Below are 25060 nucleotides of genomic sequence, written 5' to 3'. Positions count from 1 at the left end.
AGTACACAGTAAAAATGAGACAACGTTTTGCAGGACCATGGTGCTATATGAAACAATACAAAAACTACACTGAACTACATAAAACAACACAAAAACTACACTAGACTACTGCATAAAGTGCACAAAACAGTGCAGGCATTACAATAAATAATAATCAGACAATAGGCACAGTGGAGGGCAGTAGGTTTGGTGTCAGTCCAGGCTCTGGGTATTGAGGAGTCTGGTGGCTTGGGGGAAGAAACCACCATCAGATTTGTGAAAGGACAATGAACCCATAAACACTACCTCAATATTTCTGCTCACTTTTTGCGCTACTTATTTAATTTCATTTTATATATTTAAATATATATATATATATATATTTTCTTATTGTGATTTATTTGTTTTTATGTATTGCATGGTGCTGCAGACACTAAACAACAAATTTCATGACATCTGTCTGAGATATTAAACCTGATTCTAATACAGCCAGATTGTGAGTCTCGATTGCATAGAACAGGATTGTATTCTCTTGAATACAGAAGATTGAATAGACAATTAATCGATGTGCTTAAAATGATAAAAGGTTTTGAAAGCAATGAGGAACTGTGATGGGGAAATTGATTAAAAGAGCATAATTAAAGATCAAGTGTTTGGCCTTCTTGGAGGGATGCCTCGAAGTCCTTGTCCATACAAAGTCAGGAAATCTTCCTCCTCAGATGACAGAATTTTTGGTTGGAAGTAGTTAGTGATGGGAAGCCAATGTGGACAAATGAAGCTATTATATATCAGGGGTTCCCAACATTTTTTATGCCATGGACCCCTATCATTAACCAATGTGTGCGTTAGGAACCAGGTTGGGAACTCTTGTTGTATATGTATGGCAAAGGATGCTACTTAAGTAATGTAGTTGTGCAAAGTTTGATGAGGGAATATCATATGAGTCAATCTCCTCCTTCCCTTTGTCCTGCAGTTTACTGTCTTTTACTATGTGACTCAGTCTTCTTCAGCCCTTTACCTTTACCACCTATCATATCCCAGCTTCTCATTTCACCGCCACTCCCTCACCCACCCACCTTCCCCCTCACCTGGACTCACCTATCACCTGCCAGCGAGTACTTTTTCCCCTTCCCCCACCTTCTTATTCCAGTGCCTTCTCCCTTCCTGTCAAGTCCTGATGAAGGGTCTCCATGCAGATTCTTGACTAATAATTCCCCCCCGTAGATGCTGCCTGACCTGCTGAGTTTCTCCAGCATTTTGTATGTGTTGTTACTGTGGAACAATTAGCAGCATTTGTTATTTTGGAGGGAATTATTTTCTCCAAACCTTGTGGGAGAGCTTATTGGCCCATGATAGTCAACTGAGGCATCGGATATTGAAGCCACACACCTGATGCTGCTGGATCTGGAGATGATATTTTTGGGAAGGTTCCTAAGAAGTCAACAATAAGTCATGTGATATATAGAATAAATGAATCTGAATCTGAATCTTACTCCAGGTGCACCTCAGTGCTAGGACTACCTCTTGCAGCCCGCCGACTGTTTGATGAAAGCGGACAGGAGTGCAGTCTTCTGACAGACCTTCAGAGGGACCAGTTGGTAAGTTTCTTTAGTGGAGGGACCATAAACCATAAAAGGAGAATTAGGCCATTCAGCCCAATGAGTCTGCTCCACCATACTATTATTTATTCTCCCTCTCAACCGACTCTCCTGCCTTCTCCCGGGAACCTTTGATGCCCTGTCTAAAGCATCTATCACCGTTTGCATTTAAATATACCCAGTGACTTTTCCTCCACAGCCACCTGTTGCAATGAATTCCACAAATTCACCGCTCTTTGTCAAAACAAATTCCTCCTCATCTCTGTTCTAAAGAGATGTCTTTCCATTCTGAAGCTGTGCTCTTGACTCACCCACCATAGGAAACATCCTCTTCAAGTCCACTTTATCCAGGTCTTTCAATGCTGGGTGGGTTTCAATGAGATTGCCCCTCACTCCTCTAAACTCCAGTAAGTACAGGCCCAGAGCCATCAAATGCTCCTCATGTTTAAACCCTTTCATTCCCAGGATCATCCTCATGAAGCTCTTCTGGACCCTCTCCAATGTCAGCACATCTTTTCTTAGATAAGGGGCCCAATACTGCTCACAGTACTCCAAGCAGTCTGACCAATGCCTTATAAAACCTTAGCATTACATACTTGCTTTTATATTCTTGTACAGGAGAAGGTCATTCAAATCCTTGACCCTGATCTGCCAGTTCCGTAAATTAAGTTATTATCCCTTGCCCTTCATAGTCTTAACTTCAAAAGGGAACATTAACTTTGCAATTGGAAGGAGTGTGAGGAGGTGATGGTGGTGAGGGTTTGGGATGGCAGAAGAGGGTATGAGATCTACACATCTGCCACTCTCTTCACAAAAGAGGAGTTTCTGATTTCCCTTCTAAATGACCTAATCATAATCTCACACACTAAACTCTGCAGGCCGGGCAGCATCTATGGAGTGGAACAACATTCAATATTTTGGGCTGAGGCCTTTCATTAGGTTCCATCGATCGATGCTGCCTGACTTGCTGAATTCCTCCAGCATCTTGTGTCTGTCATTCAAAATTTTCAACATCTGCAGAATATCTTGTGTTTACTTATAATCTCATCTTGCTTTTCCGTTGATACTCATAAAAGAGGAGATGGTTCAGCTGCCCTCACCTAATCAGATTACTTTAATATTATGCACCTCATTCTAGGTCCCCAACCACCGGGCCGCGGTCTGGTACTGGGCCGCAAAGCATGTACTACCAGGCCGCGAGGAAACAATCTGATTTGGCGATATGTAACGATATGAGTCAACTGCATCTTTCCTCATTCCCTGTCACGCTCTGTTGAACTTGAACACCCCCACCCCCCCGTTGGCCGGTCCATAAGATTATTGTCAATATTAAACCGGTCCACAGTGCCAAAAAGGTCAGGGACCCCTACGTTGGTAAAGCAGCTAACATAATCAAAGACTTTTCCCTTCTTCATTCTTTCCAGTCCCCATCAGGCAGAAGATGAAAAATCTTGTTTCTTTGCAAAATGCAGAGTCCCTTAGGGCTCACACCATCCGGTTGAGGAGCAGTATTACCCATCAACCATCAGACTCCTGAACCAACAAGGTTAAGTTCACTCACCTTAACACTGAACTGATTCCTCAAACTATGGACTAACATTTATGGTTCCACAACTCATGTTCTCAGTGCTTATTTATTTATTTATCTATCTATCCATTTATTGATTGAGTGTTTTATTTATTGATTGATAAATGTATCTATCTATCTATCTATTTGCACATTGGTGGTCAGTCGTTGTGTGTAGTTTTTCTTTGATTCTATTGTATTTCATTGTTCTACTGTGAATGCCTGAAAGAAAATGAATCTCAGAGTAGTACATAGAGACATATACAGAACGTACTTTGATAACAAATTTGCTTTGAACTTTGAATGCTTCCGATGGTTTAATCCGGCCTGTTGTTTTTCAGGTGTACGTGTCTTGTGGGGAAGCTTGGATAGATCCAAAGGTAGTCTCTGTGGAACAAAAGAAGCGTCTCTGCTTTACAAGCCTGACCTCTGATGTTGCTATGATCCGCGCTTACTGTGCCACGTGTAATCCGCAAGGTAACAGACTGGTGTAAATCTCTCTTCTGAAATGAGAACAAGCGAACACACAAATTATAATCAGTAGGAAGAGACTCAACCCCTTGGTGGGGGTTTGACTTTCACAAGATCATAGCTGATCTGATTCCAAAAGTCTTCCAAAGTTCAAAGTAAATTTATTATCAAGGTGCATATACATCACTGTATACAATCCCGAGATTCATTTTCTTGCATGCATTCACAGTAAAAGAATCAATGAGAAATCACATATGAGACCATAAAATGACAATGCACGAAAGACAACAAACTGTGTAAATACAAAAAGAAAAAAGCAAACAAAATAATAATAAATAAATAAGCAATAAATAACTAGAATATGAGATGAAGGGTCCTCTGTAGGTTGTGGGAACATTACAATGATGGGGCAAGTGAAGTTGAGTGAAGTTATCCCATCCGGTTCAGGAGCCTGATGGTTGAAGAGTAATAACTGCTCCTGAACCTGGTAATGTGAGTCCTGAGGCTTCTATTCCTTCTTCTTGATGGCAGCAGTGAGAAGTTCTCTCATCTACACTGAAAAAAAATTTACATTTCGGTACTTATTATCTATCGCTACTTTCAAAATATTCAATGTCTCTGTTTTGAACAAAAGAGGTCCAAAGACTTATAATCCTGAGAGAGAAATGCTCTTCTCACCTATAACTTAAATGAGTGCCTCTTTATCTTTTGACAAGACCCCTCAGGATCTTTAATGGTTCAATTAAGACTTCTTCTCGCTTTTCTAGACAGCAGTGGATACAAGCCTAGAGTGACCAAATTTCCTATTAGGTTATGCCATCAATATATAGAATGGTGCCGGAAGAAGGGCAACCATATCATAAAGGTTCCCACCGTCCCTGATCATGGACTGTTTGTCCCACTTCCATCAGAGACGAGGTTACATAGCATCCATACCAGGACCCCCAGACTCAAAAACAGTTACTTCCCCCAACAGCTCCACTCATTAACCCACCCCACCACCCTCCACCACTACATTCACACCAGCATCTCCTCTCCAAAGCCCCTCAGTACCTTTTCTCCTCCCTTTTCTCCCTCACTGTCACTTTACACTTGCCCTCCACACCTCATACCCACATTAACATATGTCCTGCTGCTACCTAGAAGAGTGCCTCTTGCCAAGAGTCACTTTGTCACTTCATCGTTTCCTGTCAGTCACTTTATGTACAGATACTCCCGCACCTAGCGTCACTTAATGTACATACACTCACTCTATGTATATATAAGCTAAACTTATGTATGTATGGCCGCACTCAAACACTTACATGTACATTGTATTTAATGGGATTGCTTTTATATTTACATTTTATTATGCTCTTTATGCATACTGTGTTTTCTATGTTGCATCAGATCTTGAGTAGCAATCATTTTGTTCTCCTTAACATTCATGTACTGCAAATCCAAGATTCAACATTTTCATTTCCGGAACACAAATGTAAAGGAGAGCAAAATTATTGTTACTCCAGATCCTATTAAAAAAGCACAAAAGATAAAGAACACAATAATAAGTTTTAAACACCAAAATATAAATACATAAGCCAGCTTATATACATAGATTGATTGTATGTCCATAAAGTGATGCTCGGCTGAACATAAGGTGACTGACAGGAAATAATAAAGTAGTGGCAGCAGTGTTTATCAGTCCTACTGTTTGGTGGAAGTAACTCTTTTTGAGTCTGGTGGTCCTGGCATGGATGGTACGTAGCCTCCTTCCTGATTTGAGTGGGGCAAACAGCCCAGAGTAGTGGGGGTGGATGGGATCCTTCATGATGTTACTGGCCCTTTTCTGTATATATATCCTTGATTCCTGTAAAATGACAATACATAAATAATCTTGAATCTTGAATGTCTAAATAAAGAAAATGAAGCTGTACACAGTACTCCATATGCGGCCGCACCAATGCCTCACTTAACTGCAGTGCAACATTAGTAATTTTGTGAAGAATGAGGGGGGAATCTCATTGAGACCTGTCAAATGTTGAAAGGCCTATATAGAATGAAAGTGGAGAGGGTGTTTCTAATAGTGGAGGAGTCCAGGACCAGGTAGCATAGCCTCAGTGTAGATGGATGTCCTTTTAGAACGGAGATGAGGAGGAATTTATTTAACCAGAGAGTGGTGAATCTGTGGAATTCATTGCCACAGACGGCTGTGGATGCCAGGTCATTGGGTATATTTAAAGCGGAGGTTGATGTGGTCTTGACTAGTAAGGGTGTCAATGGCTACGGGGAGAAGGCAGGAGAATGGTGTTGGGTGGGATAATAAATCAGCCGTGGTGGAATGGTGAAACAGACTCGATGGACTGAAAGACCTAATTCTCCCCAGTATTCCAACCATCCGCTCACTATTCCACAGTCTGGTGGGACCTCTCTTTGTTTAAATTTGCTACTGTAATTCATAGTTTAGTCATAACTCTCCAATAGTACTTCAGATCTTTTGGAACTCTGTAAGGTTAAAGAAGTGAATGGATATTTTAGAAAATGGAAAATATAAGTGACTTCAAAAAGTAGCACATGTTGTGTCCAAGATGCTAATGTGTTTTTATTTTTGCCACGCAGGTCTGGTCCTTGAGGTTGTGGGTAACCTTGTTGCTGGAGCCAGATTGGCATTAGCTGAATGTGCTGTCCCCAATGATTGTGAAGATGTCTGTTTTGAATCCGATAAACCAGACCAAACTTTCTCTCTAACAACCGATGAAGGTCTTAGCAAGGATGAAAGCCTCTTTCATGACTTACTGTAAGAAACTGAAGCCATTCTGCTTAAAACTCTGCTGTGTTTAAATCTAGCATAGACTTTATACTAGACAATTGTTTAAGAAAGGATGTGCTGACATTAGAAAGGGTTCAAAGAAGGTTCATAAGAATGATTCCAGCATTGAGAAGGTTATCATATGAGCAGCGATTGAAAGCTCTGGGTCTGTACTTGCTGATATTTAGAAGAATGAGGGGGGGCGGATCTGTTTGAACCCAATTGAAGGTTGAAAGACCTTGATAGAGTTGATGTGGTGAGGATGTTTCCAATGGTGGGGAGTGTAGGACCATCGGACACCACCTCAGAATAGAGGGACATCAATTTAGATTGGAGAAGAGAAAGAATTTATTTAGACAGAGTGGTGAATCTGTGGAATTCATTGCCATGGGCGGCTGTGGAGGCCAACTCATTGGGTATATTTAAGGCAGAAGTTGATAGAGATACAATAGACAATAGACAATAGGTGCAGGAGTAGGCCATTTGGCCCTTTGAGCCAGCACCACCATTCACTGTGATCATGGCTGATCATCCACAATCAATATCCAGTTCCTGCTTTATCCCCATAACCTTTGATTCCGCTATCTTTAAGAGCTCTATCCATCTCTTTCTTGAAAGCATCCAGAATGTTCTGGGGCAGAGCATTCCATATATCCACCACTATATAGATACGTGGAGAAGGCAGGAGATTGGGACTGAAAGGGAAATAGATCAGCCATGAAGAAATGGTGGAGAAGACTCAATGGGCCAAATGATTAGATTAGATTAGATTAGATTAGATTCAACTTTATTTTCATTGTGCCGAGTACAGATACAAAGCCAATGAAATGCGGTCAGCATCTAACTGCAAATGAAAAGTAAGTGCTACAGCGCACAAATATAAAAGTACTGAGACAGTACAATATGGGTGCAATACTGCTTAGCGCTGTGATGTGAGGTTCAGCAGGGTCACAGCCTCAGGGAAGAAGCTCTTCCTGTGCCTGCTGGTGCGGGAGCGGAGGCTCCTGTAGCCCCTACCGGATAGGAAGAGAGTAAAAAGTCCATGGTTAGGGTGAGATGCATCCTTGATAATGCTTTCCACCCTGCCCAGGTAACGTTTATAGTAGATGTTCTCAATGGTGGGCAATTGGGTGCCGATAATCCACTGGGCAGTTTTCACCCACGCTGGAGTGCTTTGCGGTCCGATACGGGACAATTGCCATACCACACTGAGATGCAGTTGGTGAGTATGCTCTCAATAGTACAGCGGTAAAAGTCCGTCAGTATTCTGGGACAGAGGTGAGCTTTCTCGATGCTCCGCAGGAAACAAAGGTGCTGTTGCGCTTTTTTGATCAGGATGGAGGAGTTCAGGGACCAGGTGAGATCCTCGGAAATTTCCTGTATCTTATGATTTGTAAAGAGTGCTTGAAGGTTTGTCTGTAGGTTGGGGAATAAGTTCAGAGTGGTGGTGAGTAAAGCTATCCACACTGCATCAAGAACCTGATACATGTAGGATAATAACTGTTCCTGGACTTGGTGCTGTGAGACCCAAGTCTCCTGCCCAATGGTAGTAGCATGAAGAGATGGGATTTCAAAGAGAGCAGGAAGGAAAAGTCCAGTAATTGTATTCTTGTGAGTCTATCATTAGTAGTAAGGAAGTCAGGATCTAATTGGAGCTGGCTAATATGACTTAATATTATTGTAAGGTCTAGATAGAGTGGACGTGGAGAGGATAGTTCCTATCATGGAGGAGTCTAGGACCAGAGGACACAGCCTTAGAATACAAGGATATCACTTTAGAACAGAGATGAGGAGGAATTTCTTTAGAGGGTAGTGAATCCGTGGAATTCATTGTCACATACGGCAGTGGAGGCCAAGTCACTGGGTAAATTTAAAGTGGTGGTTGATAGGTTCTTGATTAATAAGGCTGTTAAAGGTTATGGGGAGAAGGCAGGAGAATGGGGTTGAGAGGGATAAAAAATCAGTCATGATGGAATGGTGGAGTAGACTCAATGGGCTGAATGGCCTAATTCTGCTCCGATGTCTTGTGGTCTTATGGACTTAGCCAAGGGCAGATCCTGTATGACTAATTTGACAGGTTTTTTTTTGAAGTGGTGACAAAGCTGAGGGCAATGATTTACATGGTATTCAGTAAGATCTTTGACAATGCCCCATATGCCTGACTGGTCCTGTTGGAGGAAATCAACTGATTGAGCAGCATCTGTGGAGGAAAAGGTATTTCGGGTCAAAATCCTGCATTAGGACTGAAGGGAATGGAGGGATGTGGGTCAGGCACAGGCAGACAGGTTTAGTTTAATATGGCAACGAGGTCGGCACAATATTGTGGGCCAGAAGGCCTTTTCCTGAGATACGTTCTATGTTCAGATCCACTACAGGCCTTGGTGGAAATGTTGCCCTGTGATGAAGTGAGCTTTTGCATGAACTAGTCAGTCATGCTTATCTGCATTGCTTTTCAGAGATGCACATGCCAGGGCACATCTTACTCTTGACGCTCAGCCTCCCAAAGGACTTTATCCATGGGAGAGAAATTCAAAAGCATTTGATAATGATGAAGTCACAGAGCAAGAGGATGGGAGGTCATATACAAGCATGGATCTATACAATAAATGCAGGTGAAGCCCAACATTATTTTTATTTATTCAGAAGATATCGACTAGCAACGCCAGGATCTATTGCTACAACACTAATTGTCCTTTTAGCTGGTAGAGGTAGCTGGTTTGTTAGGTGCCACCTAAGGAGTCTTTGTAAGTTGCCACATTGATTCTATAACTTGGAAAAATCCTGAGAAAAAGTCTCTGGCTGTCCACTTGATCTATGCCATTTATCAACTTGTACGCCTCTATTAAGGCATCTCTCATCTTCCTTCTCTCACTCAACCTATTCTCATCAGACACATTCTCTAATCCTGGCAGCAACCTGGTAAACCTCCTCTGCACCCCCTCTAAAACTTCCACACCCTTCCTATAATGAGACAACCAGAACTGAACACAATATTCCAAGTGTGGTTTAACCAGGGTTTTATAGAGCTGCAACATTACACTGTGGCTTTTGAATTCAATCCCCCAACTAATGATGTCCAACATACCAGATGCCTTCTTAACCGCCCTATCAACAGTAAACCTCAGAATCAGAATCAGGTTTAATATCACAGACAAATGTCATGAACTTTGTTGTTTGGCAACAGCAGTACAATCCAGTACATAAAAATGCTATAAATTAAAATGAGAAATATAAGTATATGTAAAATTAAATAAGCAGTGCAAAAAGACAGCAAAAATAGTGAGGTAGTGTTCATGGGTTCATTGTCCAATCAGAAATCTGATGATGGAGGTGAAGAAGCTGTTCCTGACACCTCGAGTGTGTGTCTTCAGGCTCCAGTACCTCCTCCTTGATGGTAGTAATAAGAAGAGGGCATGTTCTGGCTGATGGGGGTCCTTAATGACGAGTGCTGCCTTTTGAAGATGCCCCTGATGGTGGGGATGTTAGTACCCATGATGGAGCTGGCTGAGTTTACAGCCCTCTGCAGCTTTTTCCAATTTTGTGCAATGAACCTCCATTCTAGACAGTGATGCAACCAATCAGAATGCTCTCCGTGGTACATCCGTAGAAATTTGCTGGAATATTTGGTGACATACCAAATCTCCTCAAACTCCCAGTTAAATATGACTGCTGGTGTGGCTTCTTTGTAGTTGGGCCCAGGTTAGATCTTCCGCGATATTGATGCCCAGGAATTTGAAACTGCTCACCCTTTCCTCTGATGGTCCCTCAGTGAGGACTGTTGTGCGTTCCCTTGGCTTCCCTTCTTCTGGAATTCCCTCTTCCAGACAGATGTAGAGAGTGCATCACTGGACATATTCAAGGCTGAAATACCTAAAGTAATGTATTTTTGGAGTGGGGAGGGGTTAGGCAGGAAATTGGAATCAGATTAGCCATAATCCTAGTGAAAGGCAGAGCAAAGCATGTTCTAATGTCTCGTTAACTTTCACCTCAGACCCCAAATAAAACCACCACAAAAACTACATCAGCAGCAATTTCAGTTTCAAGATGGATATATTGTGAACTGTAGCTGTCCCTGGCTCGTTGTGGGAGTTCCTGAGATGAGTGCACACCAAGGGACGGAGGTGATACTGGTGGAGAGGAAAGCTGATGACATCTTTCAGCGATGGAAATTAAAAGAAGAAAACAGGTAAAAAAAAAGCACCTAAACATCCTGACATAGAAATTTATTATTTTGGCATGCTACATTCAAGAATTTCTTTTAGAACCTAATCGTTAACTGGACATAAAGTCTTTGGGCATGACTCACTTTTGTATATTTTTCCATCTTGAATATGTGCATGCACACACAGAGGCCACAGGGGAGAATCAATTACCCCATGTTAAACACTCAAATAGGGATTCAAGCCCTGCTTCGGTTTTATAAACGATGGACGCTCATTGACCTGGTATTCTGCCAATGTTCATCTGAAAGTTCTTTTTCTTTTGCGATTACACCGCAGGCGTTTAGAACTGTAACAAAGTCCCTTATCTCCGACCGAGTTCAAGGCTTCCTTCATCATGTCAGCAGCTTCCTTTTGGTTTACTGTCAGTAGGAAAACATCAACACTGGTCTCTCATTTTGCCATAGCGTGTTTTCATTGGATTTTGAAATGTTTAAGTTAAAGCAGGACAGACAACAAAAACAGCTTCCCAAGTTCTGCCAATTCAGATTTTAAGATTAATATTTTTTACGATTAGCTCTATTTGTCACATGTACATCAAAGCATAAAACGTACAGTGAAGTGCTTCATATAGGTTAAACCAAATCAGTGTGGACTGTGCTGGGTGGCCCACAAGTGTCAGCACTCTTCCAGCACCAACATGGCATGCCCACAACTCACAAACCCTAACTGCGTATCCTTGGAATGTAGGAGGAAACCACACAGTTATGGGAGAATGTACATACTCCTTTCATACACTGTTGGGAACTGAACCCTGCTCTTTGTGCTAATCGCCACACTACTCTACTGCACAGATCAGGATGTTGAACAAACTGTCTCGATAATTCAGAGATATCCGTTCATTTATTATGTGCCGTGTCATATGATGTGGGCGATCATGGTCTTCCATAGATGCTGGCAAATTTTTCTTCGGAAGTGGTTTGCCATTGTCTTCATCTGGGCAGTGTCTTTACAAGATGGGTGACCCCAGCCATTATCAATACTCTTCAGAGATTGTCTGTCTGTCATCAGTGGTCACATAACCAAGACTTGTAATATGCACCAGGTGCTCATAGGACCATCAACCACCTGCTCCCGTGGTTTCATGTAACCCTGATCATGGGAATAAGCAGGTGATACACCTTGCCTGAAGGTGACCTGCAGGCTACTGGCGGGAAGGAGTGCCTTGCACCTCCTTTGGTAGGGATGCACCTCCATGCTGTTAGCCAGTACGCACAATAGACTTGTTAAAACTTTTCAAAGTCCTTCTGAAATTAAAGCCTTCGTTTTCCTTGACGGTCATCTAAACCACTGTGCATTGTCAATCAACAGGACCTTACACTTAATGGGGAATCCTGACCTTGTACTTGCAGTCTCAATGTCTCAAGTTAACACCGGCAATGGCAGGAGTGTGATGGAGTTTCAAGGACGTCCAGTTATCCTTCAGGTTGGCAATGTTTCCAGTATTTTGCTTACAATTCAATTCTTTTCTAAGCTGTGTAATTCTAATGGAACATTGGAACATAGAACAGTACAGTATGGTAACTGGGCCTTTGGCCCACAGTAGGTAGAAAGATTTTGTTTTGCAAAGATTAGCTTTATTTGTCACATGTACATTGAAACACAGAGGGAAGTGCATTGTTTGCATCAATAAACAAGGATTGCACTCATCGTGGTCAGTCCGAGGAGTGTGCTGGGGGCATCTCTCAATTCTTGCCATGCTTCCGGCGCCAACACAGCATGCCCACAACTTACTAACCCTAACCTCTACGTCTTTAGAACGTGAGAGGAAACCAGAGCACCAAGAGTAAACCCATGCAGTCATGGGGGGAACGTATAATATCCTTACAGGCAGCTGCGGGAATTGAACCCCAGTCACTGGTACTGTAACATGTTGTGCTAACCACTACTCTGCTGCACAGTCCCCTCATATTAGCTATTTGCACCATGGGAAAAAGTCTCCAGCTAGCCACTCGATCTATGCCTCTTTGTCATCTTACACACCTTTATCAAGTCACCTCTCATCCTCCTTTGCTCAAAAGAGAAAAGCCCTAGCTTGCTCAACCTATCCTCATAAGACATGTTCTCTAGTCAAGGCAGCGTCCTGGTAAATCTTCTCTACACCCTCTATAAAGCTTTGACATCTTTCCAATAATGATGTGACCAGAACTGAGAAACTCAGTTACAGAGAAAGGTTGAATAGGTTAGGACTTTATTTCCTGGAGCATAGAAGAATGAGGGGAGATTTGACAGAGGTATATAAAATTATGGTGGGTATAGATAGAGTGAATGCAAGCAGGCTTTTTCCACTGAGGCTGGGGGAGAAAAAAAAACAGAGGACATGGGTTAAGGGTGAGGGGGGGAAGAGTTTAAAGGGAACATTAGTCATAGTCACAGTCATACTTTATTAATCCTGGGGGAAATTGGTTTTCGTTACAGTTGCACCATAAATAATAAATAGTAATAGAACCATAAATAGTTAAATAGTAATATGTAAATTATGCCAGTAAATTATGAAATAAGTCCAGGACCAGCCTATTGGCTCAGGGTGTCTGACCCTCCAAGGGAGGAGTTGTAAAGTTTGATGGCCACAGGCAGGAATGACTTCCTATGATGCTCAGTGCTACATCTCGGTGGGATGAGTCTCTGGCTGAATGTACTCCTGTGCCCAACCAGTACATTATGTAGTGGATGGGAGACATTGTCCAAGATGGCATGCAACTTAGACAGCATCCTCTTTTCAGACACCACTGTCAGAGAGTCCAGTTCCATCCCCACAACATCACTGGCCTTACGAATGAGTTTGTTGATTCTGTTGGTGTCTGCCACCCTCAGCCTGCTGCCCCAGCACACAACAGCAAACATGATAGCACTGGCCATCACAGTCTCGTAGAACATCCTCAGCATCGTCCGGCAGATGTTAAAGGACCTCAGTCTCCTCAGGAAATAGAGACGGCTCTGGCCCTTCTTGTAGACAGCCTCAGTGTTCTTTAACCAGTCCAGTTTATTGTCAATTTGTATCCCCAGGTATTTGTAATCCTCCACCATGTCCACACTGACCCTCTGGATGGAAACAGGGGTCACCGGTACCTTAGCTCTCCTCAGATCTACCACCAGCTCCTTAGTCTTTTTCACATTAAGCTGCAGATAATTCTGCTCACACCATGTGACAAAATTTCCTACCGTAGCCCTGTACTCAGCCTCATCTCCCTTGCTGATGCATCCAACTATGGCAGAGTCATCCGAAAACTTCTGAAGATGACAAGGCTCTTAGAGGGGGTTTCTTCACACAGAGGGTGATGGGAGTGTGGAATGAGCTGCCAGATGAAGTGGTAAATGCGGGCTCACTTTTAACATTTAAGAAAAACTTGGACAGGTACATGGATGAGAGGTTTATGGAGGGATATGGTCCAGGTGCAGGTCGGTGGGATGAGGTAGAAAAATGGTTCGGCACAGCCAAGAAGGGCCAAAAGGCCTGTTTCTGTGCTGTAATGTTCTATGGTTCTATGGTTCTAACTGAACATAATATTCCAAGTGTGGTTTAACCAGGGTTTTATAGAGCTGCAATATTATCTCGTGGCTCTTGAACTCATAAAGTTCAAGATGTTCAAAGTTCAAGTTCAAAAACACACATAAAGTGCTGGAGGAACTCAGCAGGTCATGCAGCATCTATGGAGGGGAATACAGAACCGATGTTTCAGGCTGAGACCCTTTATCAGGACATCAGGGTCTTGGCCCGAAATGCCAAATTTTTATTCCTCTCCAAAGATATTGCCTAACCTGCTGAGTTCCTCCAGCATTTTGTGTGTGTTACTCTGGATTTCCAGCATCTACAGAATCTCCTGTGTTTACTAAGTTCAAAATTCTTCAATGCAAGTGGCACATGTGATGATTAAATAAATAAATCTGACTGATGTGAAGCCAAGCCCACAGAGATAATGAAGCAGTACTCCATTGTAATATCAGTCTCACAAAGTGATGGAGTCTCAGGAATGGAGATTGTACCTACCATCTTGTGACTCACTCGCAAAGTGACACCTACTGTATCCTGGGGGGAAAAGTTCCCTTTTATCCTGAACTATTATATTCTGTAAAAATAGTCATAAGCAATCATCTTCACCTGTATTTACATTACTGCAATCTAATATCTCAAAACAGATCTACAAGGAACACAGTAATGGGGTGGCCAATCAGAAGTGGTCCTGGGAGCCAAAGATGAAAATACTGTGTGCTTTTTCTACTTCTATCTTGGACAATGAAATTACAGCAGCAAACCACGCAAATGTCTGCACCTTCTGTATCTGCAGAGCTCAGGAAATGGACCAACCTGTAAGTGATTCATCAGGCATTCTTCATTATAATTTTATAAATTGAACCTGATCTTCAGCTTGACTTGCATTCCCAGTTTGATGAATACTTGGAGACCAATCCCTCTTTAAATCTGCATTCACTGGAATTCAGCTTCAGTTTATTTCTGCTGTTCAGAGGGTGAAGGGTTCCTGTGGATCACCAGGAATGTGGAGCTAAGTTACAATTAGATCTGATGTCTTCATTTTAAATGGTGGAGCAGGTTCAAGGAGCTGAGTAACCTGCTCCAGCCCCCAATTCACATATTTGCCTGTTCAATAATAACTAATTATCATTAGTTATTACCAGTGATGTTGTGGGGATGGAACTGGACTCTCTGACGGTGGTGTCTGAAAAGAGGATGCTGTCGAAGTTGCAGGCCATCTTGGACAATGTCTCCCATCCACTACATAATGTACTGGTTGGGCACGGAGTACATTCAGCCAGAGACTCGTTCCACCGAGATGCAACACAGAGCGTCATAGGAAGTCATTCCTGCCTGTGGCCATCAAACTTTACAACTCCTCCCTTGGAGGGTCAGACACCCTGAGCTAATAGGCTGGTCCTGGACTTATTTCCTGGCATAATTTACATATTGCTATTTAATTATTTATGGTTTTATTACTATTTAATTATTTATGGTGCAACTGTAACGAAAACCAATTTCCCCGGGATCAATAAAGTATGACTATGACTATGAACCCAAACATTTATCCAATCTGCTATGTCCATCTCATTAAGCTACAACAAACCAGAATCACCTTCAAGTTTTTTTTATTTCCTTTCTCGGGGGAAAAGACTGTGCATTCAACCTCCCTCTGCTGGGGTGGCATGGTAGTGAAGCAAACGGTATCACAGCACCAGTGTTCACCATTCAGAGTTCAATTTCAGCTGCTGCCTGTAAGGGGTTTGGCCATTCTCCCCGTGGCTGAGTGGGTTTCCTCCAGGTGCTCGGGTTTCCTTCCACCTTCCAAAGACGTACAGGTTAGGGTTAATGAGTTACAGACGTGCCTTAGAACATAGAAGAGTACAGGAGAGGAATAGGCCCATTGGCCCACAATGTTGTGCAGATCCAATTAAATTAACACACATCAAAGTTGCTGGTGAACGCAGCAGGCCAGGCAGCATCTTTAGGAAGAGGTACAGTCGACATTTCAGGCCGAGACCCTTCGTCAGGACTAAATGCAGGAAGAGTTAGTAAGCAAATCTTACTAACTCTTCCTTCATTTAGTCCTGACGAAGGGTCTCGGCCTGAAACGTCGACTGTACCTCTTCCTAAAGATGCTGCCTGTCCTGCTGCATTCACCAGCAACTTTTATGTGTGATGATTGAGTTCAACTTGAAATTTGATAGGGAGAAAGTAAAGTCTGATGTAGCAGTATTTCAGTGGAGTAAGGGAAATAACAGTGGTATGAGAGAGGAGTTGGCTAAAGTAAATTGGAAGGAGCTGCTGGGAGGAATGTCAGCAGAGCAGCAATGGTGTGCAAAAAAATGAGGAAGACGTAGGAAATGTGTATTCCAAGAGTGAAGAAATACTCAAATGGTAAAATAGTACAATCATGGTTGACAAGGGAAGTCAAAACCAGTGTAAAAACAAAAGAGAGGGCATACAACAAAGCAAAAATTAGTGGGAATATAGAGGATTGGGAAGTTTTTAAAACCTACAGAGAGCAACTAAAAGAATCATTAGAAGGGAAAAGATGAAATATGAAAGCAAGCTGGCAAATAATATCAAAGTGGATAGTAAAAGCTTTTTCAAGTATGTAAAAAATAAAAGAGAAATGAAAGTGGATATAGGACTGCTAGAAAATGAGGCAGGAAAAATAATAACGGGGGACAAGGAGATGGCAGATGAACTAAATGAGTATTTTGCATCAGTCTTCACTGTGGAAGACACTAGCTGTGTGCCAGATGTTCAGTGTGTGAAGAAAGTGAAGTGGGTGCAGTTATTATTACAAGGGAGAAGCTGCTCAAAAAGCTGAAAGACCTAATGGTACATAAGTTGCCCGGACCAGATGAACTGCACCCTATGGTTCTGAAAGAGGTAGTGTTGGAGATTGTGGCAGCATTAGAACTGATCTTTCAAAAGTCATTGGACTGGAAAATTGCAAATGTCACTCCACTCTTTAAGAAAGGAGTAAGGCAGCGGAAAGGAAATCTGAGACCAGTTAGCCTGACCTCAGTGGTTGGAAAGATGTTAGAGTCAATTGTTAAGGATGAGGTGATTGATGTACTTGGTGACACAGGACAAGATAGGACAAAATCAGCATGGTTTCCTGTAGGGAAAATCCTGCCTGACGAACCTGTTGGAATTATTTGAGGAGGTTACAAGTAGGATAGATAAAGGGGATGCAGTGGATGTTGTATATTTGGACTTTCAGAAGGGCTTTGACAAGTGTTACGTACCCCGTAACTGGGTTGTCAAACCAGCAGAAATGGAACACTCGTTGGAGTCTGTGATTACTAGAAACTAATAAAGTTTTATTAACAAAAATAAGTAATACAGTACAGTAATCGCAAGGATATAAATGTAACAGGTTAGCAATGATAGTATACACATATACACAGAAATAGGGTAATAGGAATGAACCAAGCTCTATCACAGTCTAGGGGTAAAATGATCAGTCTTAAGGTGAAGCAGAGTTCAGTTCAGTCTATTGTAGTTCAAAGTAGTCGCTGTTGTTGTACCGTTGGAGAGAGAGAGAGAGAGAGAGAGAGAGAGAGAGATACAGTTGAGGTTTCAGGCAAACCTTTCGATGCCTTCTGATTCCGCTGTGGTCACCGAAGGTGACCCCTCCGTTCCGGATGCGACCGTTCTTCCGTGGTGAACCCGGCACCCAGGCAAGGACAGACACACAACAGGTCCCCACCAGTCATACCTTTACACCCTATGAGCCTCTGGCCGATTCCTGCGAGTCGGCCCTCCAAACTCCCACCAGCTTGTGGGGCGCAATGCTCTTTCCAGGGTCTCGTGGCGTGTGTCCTGTGCCTTAGCAAACCCGCTACTTTTATCCCCCTGATGATGGGGTATCCCCTGTCCATCAAACTTCACACTTCCTATTGTCTCAGCAGGATTGTTAACGAACAGTTCAGGTTCAAAGCAAACTGTCTGTGGCAGACACCAACATACTGAATTATGTGTCTCGCTCTCGTTATCTCTCTCTTCTCTCTTACTAGCATTTTGAATGGCTCTCCGTTGTCTTTTGTTATCTCTGTCATTAACAGCTTCTGTTCTGCAGCTCTGCTTGGCTTCACACATGACACAAGGTGCCACACATGAGGCTGCTTACCAAGCTAGGAGCCTGTGGTATTACAAGAAAGTTACTAAGATATTTAGAGCATTGGCTAATTGGGAGAAGGCAGCGAGTGGGAGAAAAAGGATCCTTGTCTGGTTGGCTGCCAGTGACTAGTGGTGTTCCACAGGGGTTGGTGTTGGGACCGCTTCTTTTTATGTTGTATATAAATAATTTAGATGATGAAATAGATGGCTTTGTTGCCAATCTTTTCAGATGATATGAAGATTGGTGGAGGGACAGATAATGTTGAAGAAACAGGTAGGATGCAGAAGGAATTAGACAGATTAGGAGAATGGGCAAGAAAGTGACAAATGAACTATAATGTTGGAAAATACATCGTCATGCGCTTTGGTAGTAGAAAGTAATGTGTGGACTGTTTTCTAAACGGGGAAAAAATCCAAAAGTTCGAGATGCAAAGGGCCTTGAGAGTCCTTGTGCAGAACACCCTAAAGGTTAATTTGCAGGTTGAGTTGGTGGTGAGGAAGGCAAGTGCAATGTTGGCATTCATTCCACCTGGCCAAACTATAGGCATTTAGAGGTTTCGGAAGCAAGGATCAGATGGGTCTATTGAGGAATATAGGGAAGCAAGAAAGGAGCTTAGGAAGGGGCTGAGAAGAGCAAGAAGGGGGCATGAGAAGGCCTTGGCGAGTAGGGTAAAGGAAAACCCCAAGGCATTCTTCAATTATGTGAAGAAAAAAAGGATGACAGGAGTGAAGGTAGGACCAATTAGAGATAAAGGTAGGAAGATGTGCCTGGAGGCTGTTGAAGTGAGCGAGGTGCTCAATGAATACTTCTCTTCGGTATTCACCAATGAGAGGGAACTTGATGATGGTGAGGACAATATGAGCGAGGTTGATGTTCTGGAGCATGCTGATATTAAGAGAGAGGAGGTGTTGGAGTTGTTAAAATACATTAGGACAGGTAAGTCCCCGGGGCCTGATGGAATATTCCCCAGGCTGCTCCACGAGGCGAGAGAAGAGATTGCTGAGCCTCTGGCTAGGATCTTTATGTCCTCGTTGTCCACGGGAATGGTACTGGAGGATTGGAGGGAGGCGAATGTTGTTCCCTTGTTCAAAAAAGGTAGTAGGGATAGTCCAGGTAATTGTAGACCAGTGAGCCTTACGTCTGTGGTGGGAAAGCTGTTGGAAAAGATTCTTAGAGATAGGATCTCTGGGCATTTAGAGAATCATGGTCTGATCAGGGACAGTCAGCATGGCTTTGTGAAGGGCAGATCATGTCTAACAAGCCTGATAGAGTTCTTTGAGGAGGTGACCAGGCATATAGATGAGGGTAGTGCAGTGGATGCGATCTATATGGATTTTAGTAAGGCATTTGACAAGGTTCCACACGGTAGACTTATTCAGAAAGTTAGAAGGCATGGGATCCAGGGAAGTTTGGCCAGGTGGATTCAGAATTGGGTTGCCTGCAGAAGGCAGAGGGTGGTGGTGGAGGGAGTACATTCGGATTGGAGGATTGTGACTAGTGGTGTCCCACAAGGATCTGTTCCGGGACCTCTACTTTTCGTGATTTTTATTAACGACATGGATGTGGGGGTAGAAGGGTGGGTTGGCAAGTTTGCAGACGACACAAAGATTGGTGGTGTTGTAGATAGTGTAGAGGATTGTCAAAGATTGCAGAAAGACATTGATAGGATGCAGAAGTGGGCTGAGAAGTGGCAGATGGAGTTCAACCCAGAGAAGTGTGAGGTGGTACACTTTGGAAGGACAAACTCCAAGGCAGAGTACAAAGTAAATGGCAGGATACTTGGTAGTGTGGAGGAGCAGAGGGATCTCGGGGTACATGTCCACAGATCCCTGAAAGTTGCCTCACAGGTGGATAGGGTAGTTAAGAAAGCTTATGGGGTGTTAGCTTTCATAAGTTGAGGGATAGAGTTTAAGAGTCGCGATGTAATGATGCAGCTCTATAAAACTCTGGTTAGGCCACACTTGGAGTACTGTGTCCAGTTCTGGTCACCTCACTATAGGAAGGATGTGGAAGCATTGGAAAGGGCACAGAGGAGATTTACCAGGATGCTGCCTGGTTTAGAAAGTATGCATTATGATCAGAGATTAAGGGAGCTAGGACTTCACTCTTTGGAGAGAAGGAGGATGAGAGGAGACATGATAGAGGTGTACAAGATAATAAGAGGAATAGATAGAGTGGATAGCCAGCGCCTCTTCCCCAGGGCACCACTGCTCAATACAAGAGGACATGGCTTTAAGGTAAGGGGTGGGAAGTTCAAGGGGGATATTAGAGGAAGGTTTTTTACTCAGAGAGTGGTTGGTGCGTGGAATGTACTGCCTGAGTCAGTGGTGGAGGCAGATACACTAGTGAAGTTTAAGAGACTACTAGACAGGTATATGGAGGAATCTAAGGTGGGGGCTTATATGGGAGGCAGGGTTTGAGGGTCGGCACAACATTGTGGGCCGAAGGGCCTGTACTGTGCTGTACTATTCTATGTTCTATGTTCTATTTCAAGAGGTCCAGAATATATGAACAGGGATGTGATGCTGAGGCTTTATACGGTGCTGGTGAGGCCTCACGTTGAGTATCGTGAACAGTTTTGGGCTCCTTCATCTTAGAAGGGATGTGCTGGCATTGGAGAGGGTCCAGAGGAGGTTCACAAGGATGATTTTATTATACGAGGAACGTTTGATGGCTCTGGGTCTGTACTCACTGGAATTTAGAAGGATTAGGGGGATCTCATTGAAACCTTTCGAATATTGAAAGGACTAGACAGAGTAGATATGGAAAGGATGTTACCCATGGTGGGTGAGTTGAGAACAAGAGGGCAGAGCGTCAAGATAGAGGGATGTCCATTCAAAACAAAGTGTGATGAAATTTCTTCAGCCAGAGGGTGGTGAATTTGTGGAATTTGTTGTCACGTACAGCTGTGGAGGTCAGGTCATTGGGTATATTTAAGGCAGAGATTGATAGATTCTTGATTGGACAAGGCCGGGAAATGTGGTTGAGAAGGAGAAAACAAGGATCAGCCATGATTGAATGGTGGAGCAGACTTGATGGGCCAAATGGCCTAATTCTGCTCCTAAGTCTTATGGTCTTATGGTCTTCCATTTTCCTCACATTGATGTGCCTATCTAAACATCTCCATTACGTCCGCTCTGAGTGCAACTATGATGTTGTCCCTGATTATTAGTGCAACTCCCTCACCTCTTCAACCTCGCTCTCTGTCTTTTCTAAAACATCGACAGCCTGGGACATTAAGCACCCCTTCCTGTCCCTCTCTCAACCAAGTTTCTATAATGGCCACAACATCATAGTTCCATGCACTGATCTATGTTCTAAATTCATCACCTTTGGCCATACTGCTAGCATTAAAATGCACACGCTTCAAACTATCTGTCCAATTGTATTGATTACTTTGCTCCTGTCTGTTTTATTTGGCCATGACATCTACCTCCCTGTGTATTCCCCAGCATTCTGACCTGGTGCTCTGGTTCTCATCCCCCTACCAGGTTTGTCACATCTTTGATGCAAATGACACATTTCACTAAGTTTTGATGTTTCTATATGGTGGTTGTCCATCGCGTCTGACAATGACAGGAAACCTGTGCGGAAGAGGTTTTAAAGTGCAAAAACCATTGCGCCGGGACAGTTCCACTCCCTTGACCTCAGAAGTCCAAGTCCAGTGGTACAAGCAAACGTCATAAATTGGGGTATTCAGAGAATGACCGTGACATCGCCTGTGCCTCGTCATCCCTTTGCTCTCCGTGGAGCATTGCAGTACCACCTCCCTGGCCGCTGGGTCTTACTGACTTTGCATGCAGGGACAGGGGTGTCCCTAATTCACCGAGGCACCAGGCCGCTGGCTATCCCTCACCTGCTTTAGTCCACCTGTCGGCGTTGGAGCTGCAGGTGAGAGCTGAGTGTCTGGTGGGGACCAAAGGTGAGTGAGCTGCCCTGGAATGGACACAAAAAGCCCCTTCCCCAGAGGTCCTGGGCACCCCATTCGCCCTTTTCTATGTACATGTGACAAATTAAGTTAATTTTTAGATCAAATGTATAGCAGACAAAGAGTGAGTTCAGCTCAGGTGACCTTTGTTGTTATATATCCTACCCCTACAAAACCATTCAACTTTAGCATTGTTTTCTATTCCCAAGCCATCTAAATTCGCATCAAATCTATGTCTTACCCTTTGTCTTTGCTCCACGGTTGTGAGCTTTACGTTCAATTCATTTTTTGGATAATTAATTTTAGCTGATTTTCTTTGCTGGATTTATTGTCTGTCTTATATTTATGGCTTCTCATTTTAAATTTACCTAAAAATGGAAACACTTTTTACACATTGATGTTGCTGATGTTAATCTACTTTACTGGATGAAAGGGCACCAGTTTGCTCAGTTCAGTCTAAATGCAAATACAATATGGCAATATTCTAATTGCAATTCTATCAGATGGTAAACAGTGAAAAGTGTCGTTTGCGGGAACAGCTTTTTGAACTTGATAAACTCAAGATCTTTCTGCAGATAACACACGTAAAAGTTGCTGGTGAGCGCAGCAAGCATTCTGCAGATGCTAGAAATCCAGAGTAGTACACACAACAAGCTAGAGGAATTCAGCAGGTCAGGCAGCATCAACGGAGAGGAATAAACAGATGACATTTTGGGCTGAGACCCTTCACTCTTCACTCCCCTCAACACTGAACTGATTTCTACAACCCAAGGACACAGTTTCAAGGATTCTTCAACTCACGTTCTCAGTATAATATAATTATTTAACTATCTATTGATTTATTAATTATTTGTTTTTTTTTTGTATTTCCACAGCTTGTCTTCTTTTGCACACTGATTGCCAGTCTGTTTGTGTTGCATTTCTACTGTGAATGCCCACAAGAAAATGAATCTCCAGGTTATATATGGTGACATATACATCCTCTGATAATAAATTTGCATTGAAATTTGAACTTCACCAGAAGAGTATTGACAAAGTGTTTCGGCCCGAAGCATCAACTTTATATCCCTTTTTAGAGATAGAGTATAGAACAGGCCCTTCCAGCCCTTCGAACCAAGCCACCCAGCAACCAAGCTAAATCACAGGACAATTTACAATGACCAGTTAGCCTACTAACTGGTACATCTTTGGACTATGGGTGGAAACCAGACACCCAGAGGAAACCCACACGCACACGGGAAGGAATGTACAACTTTGCTTATGAAGGACAGTGGAATTTAATTCCGATCTCTGATGTCCCGAGCTGTAATAGCGTGGCGCTAACTGCTATTCTGCAGTGGCACCCTGACTCTTTCTTCCCTTCCATAGATGCTGCCTGACCTGCTGAGTTTCTCCCGAATTTTGTGTGTGTATTTCTATAAGACGGTAATCTGCACAGCGCTCTAATTGTGACATTGTACACATACGTAATTTGTGCAGATGTTCTCAATCAATCATATTAGTTAGAATGTTTGTTAATAGGTTTCCCATTTTATTCCCCTGATCTAGGGTTACTACTTCACTCATCCCAGTACGAAGCAGAGAACTGTGGTTTGTTTGGCTTGCGCCAGGACACTGAGGGGACAGAATGTCATGACCAAGTTGCAGCCTGGTGTGCCATTCACCTGTGCCACGGGCTGCAAAGAGAGCCAACTCGAAGCAACAGGACCCTTCAAGTACATCAGAGTTACAAAGGTAATGTTCTGCTTTAACCTGTACTGGTACTTAATGCTGTTTCAGCCAGTAAAAAGGAGATGGGCAGGGATTAAGGCAAAACTCACAGCAAATTAACAGCAGACAGTATATTTTAAAAGTCGTTTTTTTTAATTGTTTGAATTGTTTAAATTTTAAACCTTTTTTTAAAAAATGAACCATTGTTTAAATTGTACGTTGGTCTATGTGAGTAGATTTTCATTGGTTCCATTGTATTTCGTTGTTCTACCGCGAATGCCTGCAAGAAATTGAATCTCCAGGTCATATATGGTAATAGATACATATTTTCATAATAAATTTATGTTGAACTTTGAAGTTATTAACATTGGAACACTATGCCACTGGAACACCGCACCACCCTCAGTTCCAGTCACCTTACTTTAGAAAGGATGTGAAGGTCCTAGAAAGAGTGCACTGAGGATTTATGAGAATGGTGAATGCTTGCATTAACTTTGAGAGGGCTAGAATATAAACGCAAGGATATAATGTTGAGACTTTATAAGGCATTGGTAGACTGCACTTGAGTACTATGAAAGATTTTGGACCTCATATCTAAGAAATCATGTGCTGTCTTTGGAGAGGGTCTTGAAAAGGTTTATGAAAAAATATCCTGGAAATAAAAGAGTTAATATATGTATCGGCTCTGAGCTGTACTCACTGGAGTTCAGAAGAAAGACTAAAGATCTTACGGAAGCATACTAAATATTGAAAGGCCTAGATAGTCATGGAGAGGACTTTTCCGAAATTGGGAGACTCTAGGATTAGAAGGCACATCTTAAGAATACAAGAATGTCCCTTTAGGATAAAGATGAGGAGGAATTTCTTTAGCCAGAAAATGGTGAATCTGCGGAATTCATTGCCACAGACAGATGTGGAGGTCAAGTCACTGAATATTCTTGATTAGTCAGGGTGTCAAAGGTTATGGGGAGAAGACAGGGGAATGGGATTGAGAGGGAAAATAAATCAGCCAAGATTGAATAGTGGAGTACAATTGATGGGCTTAATGTCCACATTCTCACAACCCTCAGAGTGAAGGAATTTCCACTCATGTTCTCCTTAAACTTTTCACCTTTCACCCTTATCCTATGACTTCTGGTTGTAGACCCACCCAACCTCAGTGTAAAATGCCTGCTTGCATTTACCCAGTCTACAC

At 42.8% G+C, this 25060-nt stretch overlaps 1 protein-coding gene across 1 annotated transcript in view; it reads left to right on the top strand.

Annotated features, from left to right (window-relative positions):
* Positions 1–25060, top strand: part of LOC134353570 (doublecortin domain-containing protein 1-like) — a 610678-nt gene that overhangs the window by 456687 nt on the left and 128931 nt on the right. The window contains exons 24-31 of the mRNA XM_063061626.1: positions 1478–1577; positions 3486–3621; positions 6211–6388; positions 8857–9012; positions 10392–10586; positions 11932–12046; positions 14758–14928; positions 23704–23889. Of these exons, the coding sequence (XP_062917696.1) occupies positions 1478–1577; positions 3486–3621; positions 6211–6388; positions 8857–9012; positions 10392–10586; positions 11932–12046; positions 14758–14928; positions 23704–23889 (1237 nt within the window). The remainder of the gene's footprint in view (positions 1–1477; positions 1578–3485; positions 3622–6210; positions 6389–8856; positions 9013–10391; positions 10587–11931; positions 12047–14757; positions 14929–23703; positions 23890–25060) is intronic.

This window comes from Mobula hypostoma, chromosome 11 (genome assembly GCF_963921235.1).
Source record: "Mobula hypostoma chromosome 11, sMobHyp1.1, whole genome shotgun sequence".
Lineage (NCBI taxonomy): Eukaryota > Metazoa > Chordata > Chondrichthyes > Myliobatiformes > Myliobatidae > Mobula > Mobula hypostoma.
The sequence above is the reverse complement of the archived record's forward strand: the minus strand, read 5'-3'. Positions and strand labels throughout refer to the sequence as shown.